The following is a 12214-nucleotide window of genomic DNA, read 5'->3' as shown; positions in this document are numbered from 1 at the left end:
GAATCTGCCTGTTGGATGTGTCCCTTATGCGCGTGGTTGAAGTCTGGTGTCATTTCCCACAGACCACCAGATGCCCTCGTTTCTGGGTCCCCAAAGGGGCGTAGATCAGCCACTGCCTTAGGCACTCAGCAGGGATTACAGCAAAAACTGTAGTTTCTCCTCCTGTCTGAGTGGTCCTGAAGCAGTCCGACTAGAACAGCAGTTCATCTGGTCCGCTGCCAGAGGGCAGGCCACCCACATGCATAAGCCGTTGCTTGGAGCGTAGGTGCGCCTGCAAGACTTGCGGGGCGGGTCTTCAAAACGTGCGGGGCGGGTCCCAGGGCGGGGCGGGTCTCAGGGCGGGGCGGGTCCCAGGGTGGGGCGGGGTCTCAGGGCGCCAACAGGCCATGGTGCGGCGAGCCACAATGGCTGCGAGTCTGCTCCTTCTGCCTTCCAAGTTTCTAAGTCCCTTCGTTCCGCGCTCTAGCGCAGCAAACACTGATTGCTGGGCGCACCTCCGCAAGAGTCCCGCCTCTCCCCGCAGGCATCTGGGTCTCCCGCAGGTCCCCAGAAGCTGGATTTCAGGGTGATGGAGAGCTAATCTCCCCTAGGTTTGGAACAAAAGCCCCTTTCCCCCGCCACCAGCCCGACCCACGCGCCTCCGCACCTCGTCCCCTCCGATTTCGCTGGTTTCCTTTTCCCTCTTAGCTGTAAATCTGCCATTCAGCCATCTCTCCTGTAGTTCTGGGCTGCAGACGCTCCGTCCTCCAGTCGCGCCCCTGAAACCGCTGCGTGTGGCGCAGTTCGCAGTTCCTTTGTTTAGCCCAGCCGTCCTCTTGATTCTCCTCCGTCAAAATGGCTAGAGGACTTGAATGTAAGATGAGAACTCCTAAGAATCCTCCAAATCGGTGTTGGCGGCGTCCGGGGCCCCGAGGATCTCAGTGCGCAGCTCGGCCAGGTCGGTGGCGCGGGTGAGCCCCTCCTGCAGAAAGATGGTCTCTTCCTTCACCGAGAGCCGCTGCGCCGAGTCCGCGGCCGCCGCCACAGCAGCCGCCGCGGCGCCCACGAGTCCATGGCCCCGGCTGCGGTACTGACTGAGAGGAGCAGCTACCCGGTCTGGGGAGACGCGAGCAGCAGTCGCCACCCTCAGCAGTCCATGTTTCAGTTGTATTTCCGAAACTGCCATGCGAGGCAACAGATCAGCCTTTCACCTCCGCCGCCATCTTTTCTCCTCATTTCAATTCTTACAAATATTTTACTACTAACCCTTATTTAAAAATCAGAAAGCCCTAGCCAGTTTGGCTCAGTGGATTCTATTCCAGTCAAGGGCATGTAACTCAGTTGCAGGCTTCATCCAACCCTCGTCGGGGCACATGTGGATGGCAACCAATCGAGGTGTCTCTCTCACATCAATGTTTCTCTCTCTGTCTCTCCCTCTCCCTTCCACTATCTCTAAAATTCAATGGAAAAATGTCCTCAGGTGAGGCTTAACAACAACAAAAAATCAGAACAAATATGCTACCATAACCTAGTACCAACTTAAATTTTTTTCTATAAATGCAAATTTAATAATTATTCCAAGAATCAGCTATCAATCTGAAACCCTTCTTTATGGCCTCCTCCTATCTTATGCAACTCAGACGTCTGGAACTATAACTATTTGCTTAATTAAAAAGCAAATTATGGTTGTATCCAATACCATGCTATTTGTTTTCTTATTACAACAAATTGCAATATGTAAATATATACTTGTTTACTTCATTTTTATTGTCTCTCTCCCCTAGTAAATTGTAACATTAGACACATGTTTATGCCACCTACTGTCAGCCTTTTACCTGTCTCTTGAGTTCTTGGTTTCACTTTATTCAAGTCTTCAGTAGTAGCCTCACCAAGATTTTCTGCTAGTATTCTAAATAAAAGATTAAGGTCTTCTTGATTTAGATTAACCTGCACAATATGAAGTTGAAAGATAAAGATATTTCATTTTTAAATGCAATAACTTAAATACAGAACATAACAAGACTTAAAGTATAAATCATCTTAACAAGGACCGAAAAATTATACCTTCATTACTCACTCAAGTATTTCACTACTTATTTCATGTTAAAGTTTTTATTTTGAAAGATGGGAAAGTATTTGGAGAAAAACAATGTGATTTATGAGTCAACATCAGTCCCATCTACTTAACTTATATGATCCTTAGTGAAAGTTAATAATAATTAAACCTATTTTTAAAAATGTGACAACTTAAGGAAATATACAAATTCCACTTTTAAACAATAACAATCTGAATGGAAAAAAAGGCCACCTAAAATATGAAAAATTGGCATTTCCCTCAATGCTATAATTACCTTAGTGGTACTTAGATATCCCTAAAATAAAAGTGTGTATATATAATATATAATATATAATATATAGAATGACATGTAATGTAATATACTAATAAGTAATTTACATACAGACCTCTGCTAATATGTACATATTACAAATTTAAAAGTTAATTATACTTAACTGAAGATTAAATCCTACTAAAAATAATCCAGATTTTGTTGGACATCATACTGAAATTTTTCTTACATCAATCAGTAAAAAATTCCATATTTCATTTGTATTTATACTGAGAAAGTCTTCAGAATCTAAATTTGGTAACAAAGATTTCTTTAAACTCTCATACTTACATTCATTGACTCAAGATGTCCTTTAATTTCCACAACAGGCACCTTGTGGTACCAAGATGCAGCCAGATTCCTATTTACAGAAAACTCCAAGTTAATTGGGTGCAGCAGCTGAATATCAGGATGGGAAATGCCAGGCTGGATCACTGTCCTAATGAAAAATATAATGGATATATATGCATAAACATAGGGAGCAAATGCAGCATATCTTAAAAAAACACAAAGTCAAAAGTTGCTGCTCTCAATGGACACAGACACCAGGGGGTTGAGGGCATGAGCAGAGGGGTGGGGGGGCCGAAATGGGGGTTAAGGACACATATGAAATACCTTAATAAAGAAAAAAAAAAGTTGCTGCTCTAACACTGATTTGAAATATACTGTTTGGGTGTTTTCTACACTCAGTCTATCATTAACTTAATCTTAGATACCCTAGCAAGGACAGATTAAAATCAGCCATTAAGAAAACTTTTTTCTTTGAACAGAGGATAGATGACGACAAATTTTTTTTTAATCCTCACCCGAGGATGTTCTTACCATTGATTTTTAGAGAGAGTGAAAGGGAGGGAGGTTTGGGGTGGGGGGGGGGAGGGCAAGGGGAGAGAAACATCAACATAAGACAAAGATGGATTGGTTGCCTCCAGCACCCGGCCAGAGATTAAATCTGCAACCAAAGTATGTGCCCTTGATCAGGAATGGAACCCTCAACCCTTTGAATGTGTGCTGACACTCTAACCACTGAGCACAACTGGCCAGGGCAGGTGACAATAAATTTTAAAAAGAAATTCATATTGTTGAATATATGGGGGGGAAACCATCAAATACCATTGTTCAAAAAGTAATATGTGCATTGGTATAGATTAAAGGAAAAATGTCAAGATGAATAGTATTTACTAAGGAGTTCTTTCCCAGGATTATTTTTTAGACTTGCCAGGTAATCATTCATTTTTTTATTCAGGATAATTAAATCTCTTTGGATGGGGTAGAAAATGATTTTAAAATTAATTATGTACAGACTTTCAAGTGTCCTCTAGTATTAGCTCTACCAATACATAATTACTTACACAGTATTCTTGCCAAAAATCTCTAAGGTCAATTAAATCATGAAAAATCACCAGACAAAATTACTAGTCATTTCATGAAAAAACTAGACTGTATTCTTCAGAACTGTCATCATCATAAAAAACAAAGAAAGGCAAAAGAGCTATTCCAGAAAAAATGTCTATCAGTACAAAATCCCCCTTAGCAGTAGAGCATAAAATTAAATGCCATATGTAATCCTGGGTCAAGGGAAAATCCTATATAATAAAAGCGTAGTATGCAAATTTTCCACTCGATGGGGAGGTCATCCAGGAATTCAACCAGGGGGTGGGGCCGACCTAGGAAAGGAAGGGAGGCCCCGGCCAGCGGTGGTGGTACCAGGCAGCCAGGGGAAGGAAGGGAGGCGCTGGCCAGCAGCAGCAGCAGGCAACTGGGGGAAGGGAGGGCATAACCGGCCAGCAGCTGGCAGCTGCTAGGGACCTACCAGTGCATAAAATTGGTGCACTCAGGGGGGTCCCTCAGCCAGGTCTGCACCCTCTCGCAGTCCGGGAGCCCATGGGGAGTGGGCCTAAGCCATCAGTCTGACATCCTTAGCACTGCCACGGAGGGGGGAGAGGTTCCCGCCACCGCCGCTGCGCTCACCAGCCATGAGTCCAGCTCAGGGTTTCTGGCTGAGCGGTGCACCCCCTGTGGGAGTGCACTGACCACCAGGAGGAAGCTCCTGCATTAATCGTCTGCCCCCTGGTGGTCAGTGCACATCATAGCGATTGGTCATTCTGCCGTTCAGTCGATTTGCATATTAGCCTTTTATTATATAGGATATTCTTGGAACAACTGGTAAAATCCGAATACTGACTGCATATTAGATAACTGGGGGGGGGGGGGGGGTCCCCTCAACCCATCCTCAGGGGATATCCAACTGCCACGGAGGTGGGAGAGGCCCCCACCACCACCGCTACACTCGCCAGCTGTGAGGCCGGCTTCTGGCTGAGTGTTGCTCCCGCTGTGGGAGCGCACTGACCATCAGGGGGCAGCTCCTGCATTGAGCGTCTGCCCCCTGGTGGTCAGTGTGTGTCATAGCAACAGGTCATACTGCTGTTTGGTCAATTTGCATATTAGCCTTTTATTATATAGGAGGCTAGTATGTCAATGTTAAACTTCCAGAATTTATGTGGAATTTGCATTATGGTTATATAAGAGGCTAAATATCCTTTTTGTAGAAAACACATGCTAATGTGTTTAAGATGTTGATTCTCTTTTTGTTTAATTGAATTTAATGGGGTGATATTAGTTAATAAAATTATATAGGTTTCAGGTATACAATTCTACTGTATCATCTGTAGACAATATGCATCATCTGTATATTGTATTGTGTGTTTACCACACTAAGTCAAATCTCCTTCCATCATCATTTATATCCCCCCTTTACCTTCTTCTACCTCCACCTACCCACCCCTTCTCTCTGGCAATCACCATATAAGATGTCTAAAGTCAAGTGATTTAGCAAAAAACTGTTTCAACTTTCAGTTATAAAATAAGTCCTGGAGACATAATGTACAGCATGGTGACTATACTTAATAATACTGTACTGTATATTTTAAAGTTGCTAAGACAGTAGATCCTTAAAGATATAATCACAAGAAAAAAATTTTGTAACTATGCATGATGATGGATGTTAACTAAAGTTACTGTGGTGATCACTTTGCTATATATGCAAGTATTGGATCATTATGCTGTACACCCAAAACCCATATACTATAATATGTGTATTATACTCAATAAAAAATAAAATATTTTAAATGTCATAAAGGATAATATATATACATAGAGTTAAAGCAAATGTAAACAATTGGTGAATCTAGGTGAAGGTACAATCATGATACTATTTTTGCAATTTCTATAGGTTTGAGAATTTTCAAAATAAAAAGTTGAAAAATTTTCCTGGCTAGTGTGGATCAGTGGTTGAGCACCAACTTATGAACCAGGAGGTCTTCGTTCTATTCCCAGTCAGAGCACATAGACAGGTTGCAGGCTCAATCCCCAGCTAGAGGCAGCCAATCAATGTTGATGTTTCTCTCTCATCTATGTGTCTATCTCTCTTTCCCTATCCCTTCCTCTCTAAAATCAATAAAAACATTTTTTTTAAATGTTCTGTGCCATAGGAAGATGTTGGGTATGGATTTCAATGAACATAAAATTTTATGGAAAACATTAAATAATACTGAAAGAGTATACCTAGAAAGCTTAAGCTTTGTTAGTTGTACATCCATTCTATCAATTACTGGCGGGTTTAAGTAGTCTTCACCAGACACCAAACTGAACTGATTTTGAACTCTCATTAACCCAAGATCTACCACTACTGCATTGGTGGAAATGGAAGACTGTGGGATGACAATAACTGGTGCTTTCAAATCAATATTGATAGAAACACGAAAACTCCTCTGGGCAAGATCTTTCACACTTGTGGCAGCCTTTTCTGCAGCCTGGGCAGTGGCAGCACTCAGAGCCTCTTTGGCTGTCTGGAAATTGTTCAGGAAGTTCTGTGGACACAAAATATAAAAGGATAAATTCAAACAGAAGACAAGCACATCATTAATAATACCATCGTTTTATTTATAAGCTAATTTTTTTCCAATAGATAACTTTTAGTTGAGGGCTATTTTTCAAGAATTAGAAAGGATTAACTGATTATCCACCCATATTTATTAGTTACCTTAGAAGTGCTCATTGTTACTATAGTTACATGGCTGAGGAACAGAGAAAAAAGTATTTTCTTTTTTTTTTAGACAAAAATATTTTCAATAGTCTTTGTACTTAAAAATTTGGTTTCATTACGTTTTAGCCAAAATAATTGCACTTTTAGATGAAAATCATTAAATGATTCATATTTCAACTGTTAAAGAGCGAGTCTGACCTCAACATTAATACATAAAGAACATCTATGATCAAAACAATGCATTCCCTAAAATCCGGAGTTTGAAATATTTGCAATGATTATTATCAGACTTAATTATTTCTAAGTTAAATAGTCAATCTATAAATAATGATTTTACCAGGAATGACATGAGGAACTTATGAAGATAGACAATCTGAATGCAGCCAACATTCAGTGATACCACACCATCCACTTTGGACATGTCAGTATAGAAATCTCCTTCAGTTGCATCTGGATACAAATCCAAATTAAAACGAAAAACTTCATTTCCCATTATTGACACCGCCTGGAAAGGAGAGATTTGAATGTACTCATCCAAAAGGATAACGACAAAATAAAAGCCCATTATAGAAACAATTTTCTATTAAAGTATATTTCATTAAAATTTTTAAAAATAAAATATACTTAAAAATAACATCTCATACTCAAGTCATCAAAAAATATTAACTATTACTATCACCTACTTTTTTATGAACTGTCTTGGGATCAACATCTGTGACAATAATATTTTCCAGTCTCGCAAATAGAGACTGTTTTCTTGACTGAAGAAGGAGAGAGGCATCGAGTCCTGAAAAAAAATTATTATTCTTATAACTAGAGGCCCGGTGCACGAAATTCGTGCATGGAGGGGGGTTGTCCCTCAGCCCAGCCTGTACCCTCGCCAATATGGGATCCCTCCACAATCCAGGACTGCTGGCTCCCAACTGCTTGCCTGCCTGCCTTCCTGATTGCCCCTAACCCTTCTGCCTGCCAGCCTGATCACCCCCTAACCACTCTGCTGCCAGCCTGTTTGCCCCCAACTTCCCTCCTCTGCCGGCCTGGTCACCCCTAACTGCCCTCTCCTGCAGGGTTGATCATTTCCAACTGCCCTCCCTTGCAGGCCTGGTCCTTCTCAACTGCCCTCTCTTGCAGGCCGGGTGCCTCCCAACTGCCCTCTCCTGCTGGCCATCTTGTGGTGGCCATCTTGTGTCCACATGGGGGCAGGATCTTTGACCACATGGGGGCAGCTCATTTGTGTGTTGCTGTGATGATCAATCTGCATATCACTCTTTTATTAGATAGGATAGAGGCCTGGTACAGGGGTGGGGGCCAGCTGGTTTGCCCTGAAGGGTGTCCCAGTTCAGGTGGGGGTTCCCTTGGAGCGTGGGGCGGCCTGAGCGAGGGGCCTGTGGTGGTTTGCAGGCCGGCCACCCCCCCTGGCAATGCAAGCGGAGGCCCTGGTATCTGGAATTTATTTTCCTTCTACAATTGAAACTTTGTAGCCTGGAGCAGAGCCAAGCCTGGGGCTCCCTCCGAGGAGGCCGGCAGCCATTTCTGTTGGGGTTATAATTGAAACTTTGTTGCCTTAAGTGGGTGGGCCTGGCCAGGGTGTGCGGAAAGCTTTGCTTCCCCTGCTGCTGGCGGCAACCATGGCCTGCTCTCTCAAGCTCCAATCTGCCGCCATTTGTTTGAATTTGTTTGAATTTGTTTACCTTCTATAATTGAAACTTTGTAGCTTGAGTGGAGGCTTAGGCCTGGCCAGGGCAGGCGGAAAGCTTGGCTTCCTCTGTTACCTAGGAAACCTTGCTCTCTGGCTGTCGCCATCTTGGTTCGGTTTAATTTGTATGCTCGCTCTGATTGGATGGTGGGTGTGGATTGTGGGCGTGGCTTGTGGGTGTGTCGGAGGTATGGTCAGTTTGCATATTTGTCTATCATTAGGTAGGATTTCTGAAGATTTAATAAAGTAAGATCTTAAAGATGTTTCTTCCCATTGCATAATTTTATTTTGGGTGTAATACATTTATAAATTTAGCATGGTTTGAACTCCCAATTGATAAGTTGAGATGTTAGATATTTTTATTTTTATAAACAATGGAACCTGTTAACTCATCGAAAAATAATTACTGAATTTTCAACCTTCTAAAAAAAATCTAGTACAAATAGATTATCTTGGGATTTTAGTTAATCCTTTACACCTTATAGCCAGTCATTTACATGAACACTATAAAAGTTTCATGAATTAAATTCAGACTAGTAGATGCACTTCCAGTTTAGAAAGAACAAAGACAACAACTCTAGTTTGTTTCGTTTTTAAATTCTTCAAGAATTTCATTAAACATATTATTGACCTTTAGCAGATCACATTGAGCTAATAAAGATAGAGTCATAGAAAAAAGCTAAATTAATCTTAGCAACTTTTGCCTAAAAGAATAATATAGGCAGGTTTTATTCTTCATGATAAGGCTGCTCTGCATTTTGTACCAAGATTAAGCATTTTCATAGACCTTTACCTGAATTCTGGATCGTCACTTATCCAGATCATTAGTAGCATCTCTACATAGACATTAGTAATCCTCAGCTCCAAGACAACTCTCAGAAAGGTGCAAAATACCAATAAGTGTGGTTCAATTTAATGATCTGAGTCTGATCAACATCTATATCCTAAAGAGTAGGTGTCATGCTGTCCAATTATGTTCTTAATAAAAGTACCCAGTTTTTACAGCTCAGAGCCCTCTATTTGTATATTATTTAGCAGTTAAAAAAAAAACACCACCTTATCTTTTGAACAAACTGTAATACTATGAGAACTTTACCTTGAATCTTGATTTCAGCAATATTGTTCTTCTCTTCACAAACATTGATACAGAAAGCATTCAACTTGGCAAACAGCTTGAAGTCAATAATGTCACTATCTTTAGAGGATACAATCACTACAAATGAAACAAAGCATTCTATCACAGTGAAATTCTAGTAAACTAAACTCTATTAAGGTTTCTTCCCTATATTAAGTGAATCACAATTCTATTTTTAAAAAGCGAAATAAGTCAGACAGAAAAAGTTAAGAACTATATGATTTCACTCATATGTGGTATATAAAACTGAAAGCAGCAAATGAACAAACAAGAAAAACAAAAACTCATAGACACAGACAGCAGTATTGTGGTTACCAGAGGGAAGGTAAGTAGGGATAAGAAAGAGTAAAGGGGGTCAAATATATAGTGATGGAAAAAGATCTGACTTTGGATGGTAGACAAAATGCAATATACAGAGGTAGCATATAACTGTACACCTGAAACCTATATAATCTTATTAACCTAGTAGAGGCCCAGTGCATGAAATTCGTGCACTGGGGGGGAGGGAGAGAGGAGCCCCGCAGCCCAGCCTGCACCCTCTCGCAGTCTGGGACCCCTCAGGGGACGTCCGCCTGCTGGCTTGGGCTCAATCCTCCCCGCCCCCGGTCAGTGCACATCATAGCAAGCGGTTGAGCAGCCTTAGCATATAATTAGCATATTACGCCTTAATTAGTTGAACGGCTGACCAAAGGACCGGACACTTAGCATATTAGGCTTTTATTATATAGGATGTCACCAAAAAATTTTAGCAAAAAAAAAATTATAAAATTCTTAAACATTTCAAATACTTCTTTTGCTTTATATATTCTGTAGAGTTTTCATTTCTAATAGTGAGATGTGCTACTTTTATCATTTAAAAGGAAAGAATTTAAATAAGATAAGGACATTGAAACTCAGAGAAGTTGAATAATAGTTTAAGTATCAGTCGGGACTTGCACCGAGTTCTCTCTGATCCAAAATCTAGGCTCCTAATCAATTACCTGCTATCCCTATACCTCTGACCTCATGTCTGTGATTCTTAATTTCCTTATTTGTAAAATGGAAGGGAAAGCTAACCCTCTATGGAGCCCATTCAGGAGCCACTAAGAGGGTATGAAAAGCTCAGTGCAAATGCAGGTCTTTTTCTTCTATTACCCACCAAAAATCATCCACCACCACCACCAAAATAAGAACAAAAACAGACCTTTTTAAAAAATTATATTTGGTTTACATGTAAGGCACCCATGAAAGATTTAAAGAAAAGAACAAAAATGAGGAAAATGGCCTATAAATGATTACACTAGAAGGTCCCTTAAAATTCCCCAGTTAGCTCTAGAATTCTAAAACCCTTACTAACAAAAAACAAACAAGCTGTTTTCATACCTTTCTGCAGAGCTAAATTTTTTTGTTGCTTTTCAGTTGAAATTTGTACTTCCTTGGTATCACCCATCCTTTGGTCATCTGATGGAATAATGGTTGTCAGGTAATTAATAGAAGAGAGAAGAGCTTGTGTTTGCAGCAACAGGTTTAAAGATGAAAAAGCCACCTAGAGATGTTTAAAAGAGAAAAATTAGTTTCCCAGGCCAATTATAACAGGAGTCTCCAAGATGAAACCAAATGGCTCTTAGCTAGGCTTGCCTCCTGCCTTCCACAACTTGGAAGGAAGAGATAGGAGAGGAAGATTCACAATATACTCCTTAAGTAGGAGTATATGGAGAGAAAATTACACTTAACTTACCTCAGAGGTTCATTTGAGTATCAAAGTAACCTAATTAATCTACTTTAGTAGCATAATTATCACAGAGTATATAATCTGCTTATCATGGCCATCCCAATATTCAACATATAAATGGGTTTGGGGATCTGCAATTGACTATTTATTTTATGAACAGGTAAGTTAGAATATGAAACTCCAAAAGTCAAGAAATTACTTCAAATGTGACATTCATGAGACTTAAATGTAAAAAGTACAATTATAGCCTGGCCTGCATGGCTCAGTGGTTGAATGTCGACCTATGAAGCAGGAGGTCATGGTTAGATTCCCAGTCAGGGCACATGCTCGATTGTGGGCTAGATCTCTAGCAGGGATGGCATGCAAGAGGCAGCCAATCAATGATTCTCTCTCATCATTGATGTTCAATCTCTCTCTCCCTCTCCCTTCCTCTCTGAAATCAATTTAAAAAAAAAATTTAAGTACAATTATAAGTGAGCTCTCGGTCACTAAGTGATCTTCTGAAACCGAAATGATGGTCGTATCATTTTTTTAAAAAAAACAAACAAAGAATATATAACATAAAAAAGAAAAATATTCGATTTTTGTTAAACAAGGACTCCAGAAAGCTAAGAGGGCAATGCAAATTGCTTTTAAGAATTTTCTAATAGAAAATTTAAAAACTTTTTAAAATTTTTGTTTATATAAAAATTTCTTTGCACTGCTTCAAAACACTTAAGTAGATTTAAAAATTATAAAGAGAAAGTTTAACCATAATCAACAGGTATCATATCTCTCAAAAGTGTAATCTAAAACACATTTCTTTCATTTTCTTTATAATGTAACCCACAACTACATTTTGCCTGTTCTTCCTTTAAACAACTATCTTAGTATGGCTCCAAGAAGTACTCAACATCTCTCCTTGTAATTCACATAACTTTCTCAGCCCTGCATTAAGCAACAGTTATTTAATTTGATATATTTAAAATTGTTCTTTGTAAATCAAAGTTTCCCGTCTATAGCTTTCCCTTCTTTATAAATATCTAGAAGCCTGGTGCACAAAATTCATGCATGGGTGGGGTCCCTAGGCCTGGCTGGCGATCAGAGCCAATTGGGGCCTGCTGGCTGCCGACCAGGACCTTCCTTCCCTGGCTGCCTGCTGCTTGCCAGGACCTTACTTCGTTCCGCACTGCCCCCTGGTGGTCAGCACACATCACAGCGAGTGATCGAACTCCCAGTCTCCCAGTTGAACTCCCGAGGGGACAATTTGCATATTAGGATTTTA

The 12214-nt window shown here is 40.4% G+C and overlaps 1 protein-coding gene across 1 annotated transcript in view; it reads right to left on the bottom strand.

Annotated features, from left to right (window-relative positions):
* Window positions 1–12214, bottom strand: part of VPS13C (vacuolar protein sorting 13 homolog C) — a 177107-nt gene that overhangs the window by 79900 nt on the left and 84993 nt on the right. The window contains exons 29-35 of the mRNA XM_054716188.1: window positions 10602–10764; window positions 9201–9317; window positions 7092–7195; window positions 6746–6913; window positions 5928–6232; window positions 2658–2805; window positions 1815–1926 (exon numbers count right to left, since the gene is read on the bottom strand). Of these exons, the coding sequence (XP_054572163.1) occupies window positions 1815–1926; window positions 2658–2805; window positions 5928–6232; window positions 6746–6913; window positions 7092–7195; window positions 9201–9317; window positions 10602–10764 (1117 nt within the window). The remainder of the gene's footprint in view (window positions 1–1814; window positions 1927–2657; window positions 2806–5927; window positions 6233–6745; window positions 6914–7091; window positions 7196–9200; window positions 9318–10601; window positions 10765–12214) is intronic.

This window comes from Eptesicus fuscus, chromosome 5 (assembly GCF_027574615.1).
Source record: "Eptesicus fuscus isolate TK198812 chromosome 5, DD_ASM_mEF_20220401, whole genome shotgun sequence".
NCBI classification, from domain to species: domain Eukaryota; kingdom Metazoa; phylum Chordata; class Mammalia; order Chiroptera; family Vespertilionidae; genus Eptesicus; species Eptesicus fuscus.
Note: the sequence above shows the minus strand (reverse complement) of the source record. Positions and strands in the feature narration are given on the sequence as shown.